The sequence below is a fragment of the Hemibagrus wyckioides genome, linkage group LG14 (genome assembly GCF_019097595.1).
Source record: "Hemibagrus wyckioides isolate EC202008001 linkage group LG14, SWU_Hwy_1.0, whole genome shotgun sequence".
NCBI classification, from domain to species: domain Eukaryota; kingdom Metazoa; phylum Chordata; class Actinopteri; order Siluriformes; family Bagridae; genus Hemibagrus; species Hemibagrus wyckioides.
In genome coordinates, this window is record NC_080723.1 from 24,752,900 (window position 1) to 24,770,399 (window position 17,500).

At 43.9% G+C, this 17,500-nt stretch overlaps 1 protein-coding gene across 1 annotated transcript in view; it reads left to right on the forward strand.

Annotated features, from left to right (window-relative positions):
• The window catches only part of LOC131364352 (histone H3-like centromeric protein A), a 10,104-nt gene extending 3,997 nt beyond the window's left edge, over window positions 1–6,107 (forward strand). Inside the window, exons 3-5 of the mRNA XM_058407482.1 lie at window positions 3,678–3,793; window positions 4,931–5,005; window positions 5,143–6,107. Of these exons, the coding sequence (XP_058263465.1) occupies window positions 3,678–3,793; window positions 4,931–5,005; window positions 5,143–5,271 (320 nt within the window). The 3' untranslated portion in view covers window positions 5,272–6,107. The remainder of the gene's footprint in view (window positions 1–3,677; window positions 3,794–4,930; window positions 5,006–5,142) is intronic.
• The last annotated feature ends 11,393 nt before the right edge of the window (window positions 6,108–17,500 follow it).

A 17,500-nucleotide genomic window follows, 5' to 3' on the forward strand; every position in this document is an offset into this window, starting at 1 on the left:
TGTGCGCGCGTGTGGCAGTGCGTGTGCGCGTGTGGCAGTGCGTGTGCGCGCGTGTGCCAGTGCGTGTGTGTGAGCACGTGTGGCAGTGTGTGTGTGGCAGTGTGTGGCAGTGTGTGTGCGCGTGTGGCAGTGTGTGCGCGTGTGGCAGTGTGTGTGTGTGCGCGCGCGTGTGGCAGTGTGTGTGCGCGCGTGTGGCAGTGTGTGCGCGCGTGTGGCAGTGTGTGTGTGTGTGTGGCAGTGCGTGTGCGCGCGTGTGGGCGCGCGTGTGCCAGTGTGTGTGTGTGAGCACGTGTGGCAGTGTGTGTGTGGCAGTGTGTGTGCGCGTGTGGCAGTGTGTGCACGTGTGGCAGTGTGTGTGTGTGTGCGCGCGTGTGGCAGTGTGTGCGCACGTATGGCAGTGTGTGTGTGTGTGCGCACGTATGGCAGTGTGTGTGTGTGTGCGCGCGTGTGGCAGTGTGTGCGCACGTATGGCAGTGTGTGTGTGTGGCAGCGCGTGTGGCTGTGTGCGCGCGTGTGGCAGTGCGTGTGCGCGCGTGTGGCAGTGCGTGTGCGCGCGTGTGGCTGTGTGTGCGTGTGTGGCAGTGTGTGTGCGCGCGTGTGGCAGTGTGTGTGCGCGCGTGTGGCAGTGTGTGTGCGCGCGTGTGGCAGTGTGTGTGCGCGCGTGTGGCAGTGTGTGTGCGCGCGTGTGGCAGTGTGTGTGCGCGCGTGTGGCAGTGCGTGCGCGCGTATGGCAGTGCGTGTGCGCGCGTGTGCCAGTGCGTGTGTGTGAGCACGTGTGGCAGTGTGTGTGTGGCAGTGTGTGCGCGTGTGGCAGTGTGTGCGCATGTGGCAGTGTGTGCGCGTGTGGCAGTGTGTGCCAGTGCGTGTGTGTGAGCACGTGTGGCAGTGTGTGTGTGGCAGTGTGTGTGCGCGTGTGGCAGTGTGTGCGCGTGTGGCAGTGTGTGCGCGTGTGGCAGTGTGTGTGTGTGCGCGCGCGTGTGGCAGTGTGTGCGCGCGTGTGGCAGTGTGTGTGTGTGTGCGCGCGTGTGGCAGTGTGCGCGCGTGTGGCAGTGTGTGTGCGCGCGTGTGGCAGTGTGTGCGCGCGTGTGGCAGTGTGTGTGCGCGCGTGTGGCAGTGTGTGTGCGCGCGTGTGGCAGTGTGTGTGCGCGCGTGTGGCAGTGTGTGTGCGCGCGTGTGGCAGTGTGTGTGCGCGCGTGTGGCAGTGCGTGTGCGCGCGTGTGGCAGTGCGTGTGCGCGCGTGTGGCAGTGCGTGTGCGCGCGTGTGGCTGTGTGTGCGTGTGTGGCAGTGTGTGTGCGCGCGTGTGGCAGTGTGTGTGCGCGCGTGTGGCAGTGTGTGTGCGCGCGTGTGGCAGTGTGTGTGCGCGCGTGTGGCAGTGTGTGTGCGCGCGTGTGGCAGTGTGTGTGCGCGCGTGTGGCAGTGCGTGCGCGCGTATGGCAGTGCGTGTGCGCGCGTGTGCCAGTGCGTGTGTGTGAGCACGTGTGGCAGTGTGTGTGTGGCAGTGTGTGGCAGTGTGTGTGCGCGTGTGGCAGTGTGTGCGCATGTGGCAGTGTGTGCGCGTGTGGCAGTGTGTGCCAGTGCGTGTGTGTGAGCACGTGTGGCAGTGTGTGTGTGGCAGTGTGTGGCAGTGTGTGGCAGTGTGTGTGCGCGTGTGGCAGTGTGTGCGCGTGTGGCAGTGTGTGCGCGTGTGGCAGTGTGTGTGTGTGCGCGCGCGTGTGGCAGTGTGCGCGCGCGCGTGTGGCAGTGTGTGTGTGTGGGCGTGCGTGTGGCAGTGTGTGCGTGTGTGTGGCAGTGTGTGCGTGTGTGTGGCAGTGTGTGTGTTTGTGCGTGCGTGTGGCAGTGTGTGTGTTTGTGCGTGCGTGTGGCAGTGTGTGCGCGCGCGTGTGGCAGTGTGTGTGCGCGCGTGTGGCAGTGTGTGTGCGCGCGTGTGGCAGTGTGTGTGCGCGCGTGTGGCAGTGTGCGTGCGCGCGTGTGGCAGTGTGCGCGCGCGCGTGTGGCAGTGTGTGTGCGTGTGGCAGTGTGTGTGTGTGTGCGCGCGTGTGGCAGTGTGTGCGCGTGTGGCAGTGTGTGTGCGCGCGTGTGGCAGTGTGTGTGCGCGCGTGTGGCAGTGTGTGTGCGCGCGTGTGGCAGTGTGTGCGCGCGCGTGTGGCAGTGTGTGGGCGTGCGTGTGGCAGTGTGTGTGGCAGTGTGTGCGCGCGCGTGTGGCAGTGTGTGCGTGTGTGGCAGTGTGTGTGTTTGTGCGTGCGTGTGGCAGTGTGTGTGTGGCAGTGTGCGTGTGTGTGCGTGCGGCAGTGTGTGTGTGCGTGCGGCAGTGTGTGTGGCAGTGTGCGTGTGTGTGTGCGGCAGTGTGTGTGTGCATGTGGCAGTGTGTGTGTGTGTGTGTGTGTGTGCGTGCGTGTGGCAGTGTGCGTGTGTGTGTGCGTGTGTGTGCGGCAGTGTGCGTGTGGCAGTGTGCGCGTGTGTGTGCGGCAGTGTGTGTGTGCGTGTGGCAGTGTGCGTGTGGCAGTGTGCGTGTGGCAGTGTGCGTGTGTGTGTGCGCGTGTGCGTGCGGCAGTGTGTGTGTGCGTGCGGCAGTGTGTGTGTGCGTGTGGCAGTGTGCGTGTGTGCGTGTGGCAGTGTGTGTGTGGCAGTGTGCGTGTGTGTGTGCGCGTGTGTGTGCGGCAGTGTGTGTGTGTGTGCGGCAGTGTGTGTGTGTGTGCGTGCGTGTGGCAGTGTGTGTGTGGCAGTGTGTGTGCGTGCGGCAGTGTGTGTGTGCGTGCGGCAGTGTGTGTGTGCGTGTGGCAGTGTGTGTGTGTGTGCGTGCGTGTGGCAGTGTGCGTGTGTGTGTGTGTGTGTGTGCGTGTGTGCGTGCGTGTGGCAGTGTGTGTGCGTGCGTGTGGCAGTGTGTGTGTGTGCGGCAGTGTGCGTGTGGCAGTGTGTGTGTGGCAGTGTGCGCGTGTGTGTGCGGCAGTGTGTGTGTGTGTGCGGCAGTGTGCGTGTGGCAGTGTGCGTGTGTGTGTGCGCGTGTGTGTGCGGCAGTGTGTGTGTGTGTGCGGCAGTGTGTGTGTGTGTGCGGCAGTGTGCGCGTGCGTGTGGCAGTGTGCGTGTGGCAGTGTGTGTGTGTGTGCGCGTGCGTGTGGCAGTGTGTGTGTGTGCGTGTGTGGCAGTGTGTGTGCGTGTGGCAGTGTGTGTGTGTGTGCGCGCGTGTGGCAGTGTGCGTGTGGCAGTGTGGCAGTGTGTGTGTGGCAGTGTGCATGTGTGTGTGCGCGTGTGTGTGCGGCAGTGTGTGTGTGTGTGCGCGCGTGTGGCAGTGTGCGTGTGGCAGTGTGTGTGTGTGTGCGCGCGTGTGGCAGTGTGCGTGTGGCAGTGTGCGTGTGGCAGTGTGTGTGTGTGTGTGTGCGCGCGTGTGGCAGTGTGTGTGTGTGCGCGCGTGTGGCAGTGTGCGTGTGGCAGTGTGTGTGTGTGTGTGTGTGCGCGTGTGGCAGTGTGCGCGCGTGTGGCAGTGTGCGTGTGTGTGTGTGTGTGTGCGCGCGCGTGTGGCAGTGTGCGTGTGGCAGTGTGTGTGTGGCAGTGTGTGTGTGTGTGCGCGCGTGTGGCAGTGTGTGTGTGTGTGTGTGCGCGCGCGTGTGGCAGTGTGTGTGTGTGTGTGCGCGCGTGTGGCAGTGTGTGGTTCTGATTCTAGGTGTGTGTTTCTGTTCAGAGGCGTCACCGAGGAAGAAGCGGAGGTTTCGCCCGGGAATGAGAGCTCTCATGGAGATCCGAAAGTATCAGAAGTCTACAGACCTGCTGCTGCGTAAAGGACCATTTTCACGCCTGGTACACACACACAAACACACACACACACACACACACACACACACACACACACACACACACTGAGTACTTGTGTCTTGTGATTATATGTCTTTAATTGAATAAGCCGTTATTAGGTTAGAGAGTTCCCAGGATCTTTCACTGGAATCCACACCCCTCTCAGCCACACCCCTCTCAGCCACACCCCTCTCAGCCACACCCCTCTTGGCTTTTTAAACAAAGCAGTTAACACTTTGAATTTCTATATCACACACTCACTTACAAATGTGAACATGAAAGATATACGATCATTTACGCTCTTAGTGTTGAGTATTTTCAAAATTCCAGAATCTTCCACAATTCTCCAATTGTAAATGAAAAGAATTCCCGACTTCCAGAAAGTTCTCCTAGAGCTTCAGACTACAGTGGATGAGAAGTGCAGAACACAGTAATAAATCTAAAATAAACAGGAAGTCCAGCAGTATCTGCAGCAGTAGAAGGTGGATTGGTGTGTGTATGAACACAGCTCTGCTCTTATAGCGCTCCTTATATCCTTTAATCTGGAATAGTTTGCTCTTCCCAACATTCCTGCGTTCTTCAGGTGTGTTTTTAGAGATAAACTAATCTTTACTCCATGATACACTACCAGTATATCCAACATCACACTGACCATATGAACGTCCTTCACCACAGTAGAGCTGAAAGAACTCTGTTTTCTTATAAAGATAAATATATGTTATATATAATATATAATGTTTATTTTCTTTAAAAGATTTAAATTTTAAAAAAATGTTTTAAAGTGAAGGCAGAACTCCACACATGTACAAGAAATAAAGTTAGAGACACAATTTCCTACTTCCTGTATATCCTGAGTGACAGATGTCTCATCCAATCAGAGGTCAGAATTCCATTCACACACTCTACCGAATACACTATACTATATTTTCCTCTTTGTCTGATTCGTCCTCGTGTTTTTGGATTTGTTATTGTGTTTTGCACTTCTCAGTCAGTATTGGACACCACTGCGCACACACACACACACACACACACACAGGGTACACAACAATTAACAAAACTCTCTCTCTCTGTCTCTCTCTCTCTCTCTCTCTCTCTCTCTCTCTCTCTCTCTCTCTCTCTCTCTCTCTCTCTCTCTCTCTGGAGGTGAGGGAGGTGTGTCAGATATTCAGCAGGGAGAATCTGATGTGGCAGGCCTATGCTCTCTTGGCCCTGCAGGAGGTGCTGTATACACACACACACACACACACACACACACACACACACACATAATATATATATATATAATATATAATGTTCAGTAGTCCATATGTAGAACTGTATAAGATTACCCATTAGATTTTGTGTGTGTGTCTCAGGCTACAGAGGCGTTCCTTGTCCGTCTCTTCTCCGATGCTAATCTGTGTGCGATTCATGCTAAGCGTGTGACTCTGTACCCCAAAGACATCCAGCTGGCTCGAAGAATCCGAGGAGTGGAGAACATGTGACCTGCTTTACTTCCTGTTTTAACCTTTTAAATAGGTGTGTGTGTGTGTGTGTGTGAGGGAGGGGGAGAGAGAGAGAGGTACTAATCACAATTTTCCACACAAAGTATTTATAGTGGATATGTACTGAGTGAGTGTTCAGTGGTTATAAACCTTCATTAGGTGTCCGCTACGCCGTGCCAGTGCTACACTATTTAGCAGAAAATTGAATACACATTTTCCCCCTGACTCCAGTGACATGGATGAGAACTGATGGCTGACATGAAGGTTTCATTTCAACTCTTCAACTAGTGTGAAGTAAAAATATTTTATAAAAACACACTGTATAATTTATGCAGTTTTATTGTACTGTATTAATTGTACTGTAAAATAATTACAAATGATTTTATTTAATCCATGTTTAATGATAAAGATCATAAGCTGTGATGAAGTTTGTGTAATGTACAGTAATATGGAAAGCAGCATTTGAGGATATCATTAGTTCATTTATTACTTCTTCCTGTATGATGATCCATGTGCCATGTTCCCTACCCAGGCCGCCTCCTCCTGATCCGAACACCAGGGGGCGCGCTGGTCTCTATACACGTGTGTGTTGAATTTTGTGATAAACCTGTAGCAGTGTGTTGGGATGATTATTAATATTATTATTCATCTGAATTATTGTATAAATGTGTCTCTTCTGCTTGTATCATTTATGACCTTTTGATGTTTAGGGTTTTTTTTGTATAAAGTAACTTTTGTATTTTAATTTGTACATAATGAACTTTTTACTGTTGATAAAGATGTTCTGTAAGAGCGCTGACTGTTTCTCTGTTTATACACAACATAAATAAAAACAAACTGAATATAGATGATGTGAGTTACTCCATCTCAATGCTGAATATTTTCTCATATCATAATTTTTATCTGTTTATACTTACATTTAATCTTACTTCCTGTTATAGCAGCTCTAAGCAGCTGTTCCCTCAGCAGCCTCTCTTTATTCTTTTTCTTAAAGTTTATAACACAAAAAACAACACAAAGCAGAGAAATCTGAAGATGTGAGAAAACCTAAAGTTGCCCTGATTCACAGCTCTGACACTGGAGACTCCTTCCACACATCATACACAAACATCTTACAAAAAATACCTCATATCAACGATTACACACCTTTAACATGTTTATTATCAGTGGAACGTCGCTGTACACTGCTGAGGTTATTCTGACAATTTTACTTAGTTTTACTTAAGTCTTATAATAGCATCATAAATATTATTATGAGAAGTTAAACAGATGAGTTGTTATCAAATAATAAGGACTTTGCACAGAAAGAACACCCAGAGATACCACATCTACCTTTTGAAAAAAGCTAGATAGCAGTAACCAGCTCTGACTGAGGAGGTGTGCTAGACATCGTGTTCCTATGAAGAGCACTACAGCAGTAGGTGTGAAGAGCTAACCACAGCAGCCAGCAGATTCCAGAGTAGGAGAAGAGTTTATTCCAAAACTAACCACAGCTACAGAGGCAGTCAAAAGGTCATGCAGTATGCATGCACGAACACGCAATTCTTTCTTTTTCTTTCTTTCTTTCTTTCTTTCTTTCTTTCTTTCTTTCTTTCTTTCTTTCTTTCTTTCTTTCTTTTAGGCTAAATACCTCCATATTAACTGTCTGTTAAACTTCTGTGACAATTAAATTTCCACACTGTTGGATCAATCCAGTTTTATCATCATCATCAATATTCTGAAACAGTAAATTAAAGCATGAGCTAAAGTGAAAGAGTCCATAAAAAAAAATTAAACTTATCCATTTAGAAGAAACAAGAATAATCCGCGAGAATTCTATTGTAAAGCAGGCTCGGAGCTGAATGTGCAAAGATGAAGGAAATGATGAAAAAAGATGGCTTTGTCTAAAAAACATATATATATATACACGTAGTTTTTTAGACAAAGCCAAATAAAAATAAAAGACGTTATTTAGCCTTTAGCAACTAAAACAAATATGGGAAATAAGAAGTCATGAAGCTCTGCCACACCCTTTATTGATTAATCAATTAGATTAGGTCTCTATTTTATAACAGTAAACTGCAGTTAAGTACAGGTTGTGTTAAAACTATGGCTTTGTATCTGTTGATAGTTTTGATAAATGATCGTTTTGTGATATGATTGATGTCATCTATGCATGAATATTGTTAAACTTGATGTACTTCATCATGATTAACTTGCTGGAGCTTGAGAGAGTGACAGAGAAAAAGGAGTCAGAGAGGGCTATAGCATTAATTATTTAAATGTAAGATCACTTTTGGGATGAATTAGAGTGGAGACTGTGAGCCAGGCCAAAACTGGGACGTCTGCCTTTACATGCACATTTAAACAGCTATAACAGCTTCAACTCTTCTGGGAAGGCTTTCCACAAGGTTTAGGAGTGTGTTTATGGGAATTTTTGACCGTTCCTCTAGAAGCGCATTTGTGAGGTCACACACTGATGTTGGATGAGAAGGTCTGTCTCACAGTCTCCACTCTAATTCATCCCAAAGGTGTTCTATGGGGTTGAGGTCAGGACTCTGTGCAGGCCAGTCAAGTTCCTCCACACCAAACTCACTCATCCATGTCTTTATGGACCTTGCTTTGGTCACTGGTGTTGGAACAGGAAGGGGTCATCCCCAAACTGTTCCCACAAAGAGCATGAAATTGTCCAAAATGTCTTGGTATGAAGCTGAAGCATTAAGAGTTCCTTTCACTGGAACTAAGGGTCCGAGTCCAACCCCTGAAAAACAACACCTGGACACAATGATCTGGAGGGGTGTCCCAATACTTTTGGCATTATAATGTGAGTATATATATTTATATATATATTCTTTTCTTACATTTAGGTGAGAGTTACATGTTAAGTAACCAACTTCTCATGATATAGAATACAGTATCATTTAGACAGAGTGAATAAGAACGTGAACTCAGCACTATGTCCGTGTCTCACTCTGAGTTTTTTTAGAAGCTTAAATTCAAAAGTTCCTCAAGAGAAACATCAGGTAGAACATGGAGAGAACAAATGAGAGGATTAGTCAAGAAAGAAGGAGGTCGGAGGTGGCTAGGAGGCTATAGCACAATACTGTTAGAATAATTAGAGGGAATATTTTGCAAGACATTGCAGCTGACTGCACTGAGCCGATGCTTCGAGTCTTTTTGGGTGTAATTTTTGTTTTTTGTTGCTAAAGACATCTGAAGATTTATCTGACTGCAATAAAGCCAAGTCTGCTCCTTCTCATCCAAGCCTGAAGAAGTTTCTATTATTTATCATTCTGTTTAATTTTCAAGAAAATAGTAAATTATAGGTCACTGGAGAAGACCCTAGACCACCCTGCGATGTGTCCACTCAGAGACGGACTCTGAGGTCCAACAACACGTCACTGTCAATGAGCAGTTGCTATGGAAACAATCAGGTATCAGAGTGAGTGCATTAATATAAACCTGTGCTACAGTCAGAGCTGCTGGTAGAGAGAATTAATCAACACCTTCTGCTGCATTCTGGTGGAATATTCCAGAGAAGAAAATAATATTTGTAATATTATGTTAAAGTGTGATCTTATGGTTATATGTGTACAAACATACAGAGGGAGGAAAAAACATTACTCACGTTATTTACATTTCCATTTAGCTGATGTTACTGTTGCTGATGTAAAGTACAATTAAATTTTCCACAGTGGAAGATAATGACCTGCTGATTTAATTCAGGAATGTTAATGTTAAAGCAGGTAAACACACCTACACACCCAGGTGTGGCGTCACACACTCAGTTTTACACGATCAGTTCTGGGATTTAAACTCATAACCTTCGGTCCAGTCACAAAGCCAGCTCTTACTGTAACACTCTCATGTATTTATGGCTTCTAAAAGCACTGATTTTCTCAGAATAAATACATGAAAAGCTTTATAAACACTGCAGAGAGACTGTCACACTCAACACTTTATGAAAACAACTCGAGGTTGAAAGTGTGGGTTAACTTTTGGTTTTAATGAAACAAAAAATTCTACATGCATGGGATCTAGACCTCAGGTTTCTGGCGCTCTTGTTTCCAGTCAGGTCAGAGATCAGAAAGCTATACTTCCTGTGGGAGTGTGAATATGTGCTTGTTTGTTTTCCTCTGTGCAGTTGAGTGTGTTTGAGCTGAACATCTCCAGAATCTGCAGCAGTGTGTTAAACCGGAGGCTAAACACATCTTACCTACATTAATCACATAGTTAACTCGTAGCTAATTTGTCACCTAGCTTTATTTTCTGTTTAAAATGTAAGAATCAATATCCTCTTTCTGTTTCTTTGATAGAAAAAAATTGTTGTTCTTCTCCTCCATTTCGTTTGCGATATCATCATGACCACAGCCGTCTGCAGGAGATTCTGTGTAAAAACCACAAATGATCTGATGAACACTCTTTCCCAGTACACTGGTGTTCTATTCATACTGGACGTTTTCAATCAGTGCAAAGAAATGAATGATGTTCTGTCTGTGAGTCTGATATAAAATGAGTCAGGATGTTTTCCCACTTCATATCGTTTACTTTATACATAAATAGATTTACAATAAATGTTTACACATTGTTTCACCCTCACAGGCAGGCAACACTACAGGACATACACCAATCAGCCATAACATTATGACCACTGACCAGTGTAGTGTATACGACTGAGTATCTCCTCATCATGGCACCTGTTAGTGGGTGGGATATATTAGACAGCAAGTGAACATTTTGTCCTCAAAGTTGATGTTAGAAGCAGGAAAAATGGACAAGTGTAAAGATTTGAGCGAGTTTGACCAAAAGGGCCAAATTGTGATGGCTAGACCACTGGATCAGAGCATCTCCAAAACTGCAGCTCTTGTGGGGTGTTCCCGGTCTGCAGTGGTCAGTAAGGTCCCCGTGTGATCCGATCCAACAGACGAGCTACTGTTGCTCAAATTGCTGAAGAAGTTAATGGTTCTGATAGAAAGGGTCAGAATACACAGTGCAGGATGGGTCAGGGATGTTTTAGCAGCAAAAGGGGGACCAACACAATATTAGGCAGGTGGTCATAATGTTATGCCTGATCAGTGTATCATCTTATCTTTCTGTCTAAAGCCTTGTTTATGTCCTGTATATATATATGTTTAATGCGGTGTTTAGTGATGTGTGTAACGTGTAAAACTCACGGTGGCAGTGTAACAGCGTCCACACTCCCATCACTGCCGTGAACTCACTCTCACAGAGAAATGAAAAAGAAACTCACGCTCAATTCTGCTGATTAAATCACGCTGTGAAGAACAACCTCAGCCACAAAGAGACAGATTACAAACAATAGAAACGGGGGAAAAAACGACAGATGATGAAAGAAATGAAAACAATCAGAACTCCACAGTGTTACTGTTACAGCAGTGATGATGGATTTCAGGCTTTTCTTCTTACTGATTTGTGAGGTCTGTTAAATAAAGATAAAGATCAATTTTGAGCATCAGTGGATTCAATTTCCATCCATTTTAAATCACTGCATAAGAATATCACATAATACATTTGTGAATGAAGCAGTGTTTCTTTCTCAAAAGAAACCTTCACTTTCTCACCACCTTCTGTCCAGTCCCAGAGCATGAGAAGCTCTATAAACACTGCAGAGTGTGACTTTTACACTCAACACTTAACACTTAAAATAACTCGAGGTTAAAAATGTATGTTAACTTCATATTTCTGCATGTATGGCTTCTGCGTCAGTCCCCAGACCGAGGCCTCAGGTTTCCTGTGTGCTTGTTTACAGCTCCTGATATCTGAACAGCTCTGTACAGGTATCAGGAAGCCACGCCCACTGTGTGAATGTGGGTGTGTTTGGTCTGATGCCAGAATATGTGTCTGTTTTCTTCACTTACGATGCACGTCATCTATCTGAACTTACTCAACTCAGATGGTTTGTTGAGGAGAAATCACGTGACTTGTATTAATTATGGTTTATATGCATGTCTTTCTATCGGATGAAAAGTGACATTTTGCTTTTGTCTTTACATCCAGGGTTTTTCCTAAAAATATGTGGATGGAAATAAAAATATTTACTGTGAAAAATCTGTAATGTGATTTAACATTAAAATCATAATATTCACAACATCCTCAGTATAACCTTTAGATGAACACCATGTTACCCATCCTATATAACTTTCATTTAAATTTGGATTAAAATAAAAGAAAAATCCACACAAACTGGGACATTTTCACTCAGTGCTGCTGTATTCAGTTCAGACTCTTTACTGCTCTTACGGCTTTATTTTTATAAACAGAACCAAGAACAGAAATAAATCAGAGAATATTACAACCTGCATTTTAGATAGATAGATAGATAGATAGATAGATAGATAGATAGATAGATAGATAGATAGATAGATAGATAGATAGATAGATAGATAGATAGATAGATAGATACTCCTTGAATATAAGAATATTTTAAAACATTAAACCTGAGTATTGGTCACACACACACACACACACACACACCTACAGTATACAGAAATCCAGCTCTTCTGGTTTATGTAGCTGTGATGTGATCAGGGATTTTTCAGTCAGATAAAGCAATGTATACACACACACACACACACACACAGACACACAAACACACACACACACAGACACAAACACACCTCTAACATTTAAAACACACACTTTTCTTATTTATATGTCACTATTACAACAAAAGTTTAAAAACTGGTTAAATCTTGCATTTGTGTAATCAATTTCTAATAAAAATCATTTTTGTGTTATTTTTTCTGAAAGATGCGAATGCTGTAAATACTTTGCGTGTACAGTGTGTGCGTCAGGGTTCTGTTGAATCAGCGCTGGACTACATTACCCATCAGCCCCTGCATGTCACATGACCTGGTCACATGTCTCACCAGCGCCACACTCAGTTCAGTGAAGTTCACGGCCATGCTGTGTCTTGTTTTTCTCTCTGTCTTCCGTAGCCTCGCTCACAGTCCTTACGTTGTGATGATTTGGATTGTTTTCACTGTTTCTTTCTTTTCTTCTTTCTTTCTAACCTTTAGACACTGTTATCACCATCACAGCAACCGCACCAGCAGAAAGTCACCCTCTGTTTCAGTTCAGTTCATCTGACCACGAGAAAGAAGCTGGGGAAAGATGCTGCTTTGGCGTAGTCACTACCATTTCTAAGCATTACATGTTGCTTATAAGTTAGAAGTGTTTGTGTTTAAAATAACTCGAGGTTGAGAGTGAGTGTTAACTTCTGGCTTCATTGAACAATGCTGTTGTTTACAGCTCAGTTCTGTACACTCTGAGATCAGGAAGCCACACCCCCTGTGTAAATGAGAATATGTGTTTGCTAAGGAAGCATCAGTTTTCCTCAGTGCAGTCGAGAGAACATCTCCAGAAACCAGACTCACATCTGCAGCAGTGTCTTCTGTTTAAGATTTAAGAATCGATTTCCTCTTTCCATTTCTCCTTTGATGGAAAAAGAAAATCCTTGTTCTTCTCCTCCGTTTCTTTTGGGAGGTGAAGCCACGATGACGGTTGCTATGACACCCTCTCATGATGCTCTAGATCATCAGCTTCTATCTGCTCCAGCTCTCCTTAATCTCAAAGCTTACTTTTCTTTTCTCTGATGCGAAATCCTGTGACACAAAACCGCATGGAATCCAGTACGGTGTTACACCCCGTCTAGGGTAAAGGCACCAAATGAAAGAGTAGATGACACGGGAGAGATATGAAAAAAGGCGTAAATGCTGTATTTTAATGAAAACAATGGGTTTACAGTACAACTGGGGGAATTTAGCTTTGGGAGCCGACAAGGCCAAAATAACACACAAAAAACAACTCATTTTCAAAAAAAAAAAACACTCTATAAAAGGTTCCAACAAAGAAAATGGCGTCACTCTCCCTACCTCCCCAAAATGCCTTATAAAATTATTAACAGTGGTAAGAAAACAGGTCCAACAGCAATCCAGAATTAAGGTGAAGGAACAGGAGGTAGTCAGTATTAGTGGTTAGGATAAGCACACTAACAAACAACAATCGTCTCTCACAGTCAAACACTCAAATGAACACACACCGATATTCTCTTATTAACGTGTACTGTATATAACTCACTAGCAGTGTCAAGGCAGAGCAAACAACGAAGAAATAGAACAAAAGGGACATAACAATGTAAAAGTTAGTCACGGCCATGAAAAGTGGCTTGTCATCATGACCACAGCTGTGTCCGGTGCCAGATGGTCTAACAATAAAAGACTAAAGTGTGATTTGGTAAAAACCCACAAATTATCGGATGAACTTTTAACTCTTTTCCCCGGTACACTGGTGTTCCATTCTGACTGGAATGTTTTCAATCAGTAGTAAGAGTATGACTGATGTTCTGTCTGTGAGTCTGAGCTAAACTGAAGCTTTCAGTGTGTATTAGAACCAGTTTTAGAGATAAATAGTAACTTTACTTTAAACTTTAACTCTAGGTTTGTTTTTTTTCTAAACTACTGTAAAGCTGCTTTGAGACAATGTCCATTGTTTAAAACATTATACAAATAAATTGAATTGAGTTTTCAAACTGGACATAAAGATCAAAAGTGTGTCTGATACCATGATATGAGGCGAGATCAGACCGAGAGTTATTCCAGTACACTGTAAGTGAATTCCACAGCAGTGTGAAGTGATTAGTAAAATTCTTGCCAAAGTCATTTCAGCAGAATGAAACCAGTTGAACCAGTTCCAGAGGTTTACTGTGTTCATGTGTTGAATAATGATCTAGACATCATGCACTCACTTACAATCTAAAGAAAGAAAACCGAAAATAAGAAATCAAGATGTTTTCAAAAGTTTTGTTTTCTCTCCACAGAATAAATTCAACTTTAATTCGTCACATAAACAACCGTACACAGTGAGATTCTTTATCGACCTTTATTCATTAATCTTTATTCTTTATGTCTGAGTCATGAAAATAAACTCAAAAATAACAAAAGGATAAAATAAAGAATAGAAATATATTAATAGTAGTATGGATGTCCTAAGAGGCCATGCACCATTATATATTATTTTCCATCTTGTTTTCTCAATGAGCTCCTCCTCATTCTCTCTGTGAAAACCAGCTGAACCGGATTAATCTCCATGAACCACAAGGAAACATGATTCTGTACATTTACACACCAGTTATTTATATCATTCTGATATGAGGTTCAATCACCAGTTCAGGTTTAAGCTTTTGTGGTTCTGTTCCACAGCTGACCTCTGACCCTGATCTCTGACCACAGCCTATGACCTTAAAGTCTGAAGAATTCACATGTGTAATTTCAGCTGTGCGTAAACTTAAAGCATAACCTTGTTTGTTGAGTAACTTCTGCAGCTTTATCACACAACTTTGACTTTATTGTTTTACAGCTTTAATGTCATCTCAGTGTCACTACCACATCCTCCAGGAGGGAAAAGTGAAACAGATTCATGTCAGTAAAATATTTGGTTTAAAATGTTTGATGGTAATCTTCAGGTGTGAGTGTGACGCTTCGTCCAGTCAGCTATTGTACATCTGCTCTTACACTCAAGTTGAGTGAAAACTTGTTTGATCCAGGCCTGAAAGATAAGACATAGCCAGTGAAACACTACAGTGCAGAGTCCATGCTGATAAAGTCAGGAGTTCATGTGTTTATGGGATTGTGGCTGATTGATATGAAGCAGTTTGTGCTGTAACTCTTTGTAGCAGCCCAAAAACAAAACCAAGAGGATACAAGCTTTTAAACTCACAAATGTTGATTCATCTCCACACAAGTTCACATTACATTTCTAGCATCTGGCACTTATCCACAGATTTATCAAGAAACTTTTATATGATCTAAGAAGTGTCTATACATATACATATATAATATATGTATATACTATATACTATATATATTATACTATACTACTATAGATGTTTATACATACACTATATTGCCAAAAGTATTCGCTCACCCATCCAAATAATCAGAATCAGGTGTTCCAATCACTTCCATGGCCACAGGTGTATAAAATCAAGCACCTAGGCATGCAGACTGTTTTTACAAACATTTGTGAAAGAATGGGTCGCTCTCAGGAGCTCAGTGAATTCCAGCGTGGAACTGTGATAGGATGCCACCTGTGCAACAAATCCAGTCGTGAAATTTCCTCGCTCCTAAATATTCCACAGTCAACTGTCAGCTGTATTATAAGAACGTGGAAGTGTTTGGGAACGACAGCAACTCAGCCACGAAGTGGTAGGCCACGTAAACTGACGGAGCGGGGTCAGCGGATGCTGAGGCGCATAGTGCGAAGAGGTCGCCAACTTTCTGCAGAGTCAATCGCTACAGACCTCCAAACTTCATGTGGCCTTCAGATTAGCTCAAGAACAGTGCGCAGAGAGCTTCATGGAATGGGTTTCCATGGCCGAGCAGCTGCATCCAAGCCATACATCACCAAGTGCAATGCAAAGCGTCGGATGCAGTGGTGTAAAGCACGCCGCCACTGGACTCTAGAGCAGTGGAGACGCGTTCTCTGGAGTGACGAATCGCGCTTCTCCATCTGGCAATCTGATGGACGAGTCTGGGTTTGGCGGTTGCCAGGAGAACGGTACTTGTCTGACTGCATTGTGCCAAGTGTAAAGTTTGGTGGAGGGGGGATTATGGTGTGGGGTTGTTTTTCAGGAGCTGGGCTTGGCCCCTTAGTTCCAGTGAAAGGAACTCTGAATGCTTCAGCATACCAAGACATTTTGGACAATTCCATGCTCCCAACTTTGTGGGAACAGTTTGGAGCTGGCCCCTTCCTCTTCCAACATGACTGTGCACCAGTGACCAAAGCAAGGTCCATAAAGACATGGATGACAGAGTCTGGTGTGGATGAACTTGACTGGCCTGCACAGAGTCCTGACCTCAACCCGATAGAACACCTTTGGGATGAATTAGAGCGGAGACTGAGAGCCAGGCCTTCTCGTCCAACATCAGTGTGTGACCTCACAAATGCGCTTCTGGAAGAATGGTCAAAAATTCCCATAAACACACTCCTAAACCTTGTGGACAGCCTTCCCAGAAGAGTTGAAGCTGTTATAGCTGCAAAGGGTGGACCGACGTCATATTGAACCCTATGGATTAGGAATGGGATGTCACTTAAGTTCATATGCGAGTCAAGGCAGGTGAGCAAATACTTTTGGCAATATAGTGTATATATTTTATTTATATATTATTTTATAAATAATATATATATATATATATATATATATATATATATATATATATATATATATATTGTATTATATTATTATTATTTATATTTATATTATATACATATTTTTTATTTATAAATATATATTTTATATTTTTATATACACATATATTTGTATATCTATATCTGACACACAGTTGGCTTTACATAACTATTGTTTTTGTTCATAATTTATTATGACTTTAATTTCTACTATGTTAGTCTTATTTTTCCTATTTTTCTATACGTATTTTTTACCTATATCCCTATATTTTTCTTGTCCACACACTTTAAATTCTTTCTTCATAAGTATGACAGTCGTAAAAAGCATTTCACTACATGTCGTACTGTGTATGATTTCGTATGTGATAAATAAAATTTGAATTAGATTTTTTTATCAGTGTGTCTGCTTCTCTTTGTCACAGACTAAGAACACAATCAGTCTGCTTTTTTTAGTTTTAAGTGCTTGTTTAGTATTTCAGAACTGGGAAGGTTTTGAGACGTTGTTTAAAGAGGAGGAACTGAACTGGAACTGTTCAGACATCTAGGGGAACTAGACACCAGAACAGAGAAGAGTCTTGATGCAGATCTTCCTTTAAAAAGAAGTAGAAGAGGAAGAAGTCACATATCATTACAGCATAGTGGATTTATTTTTTTCTTCTATTCCAGCTTTGGAAGTTGGGGTCAGAACACAGGGTCAGCCTTGATACAGTACACATGAAGAGTTCTTCTGTAGATCTGCAGTTCCAGTAGACAAGCCTCTGTAAGCCGGCAGTACAGTCGTAAACCTTCTGATTAGAGGAATGGTGAAAGCAGCACTACAACTACAAGCTCTGATGCTGTTCCCTGAGAATCAGGTTTCATTAAAAGCATACACTTCTGGCCAAAGAAATCACATACTTTCCACGTACCTACCTAAGTACTGTTCCAGACCATCTACACCCTTTCATGGAAACGGTATTCCCTGATGGCTGTGGTCTCTTTCAGCAGGATAATGCACCATGACACAAAGCAGAAATGGTTCAGGAATGGATTGATTACCACA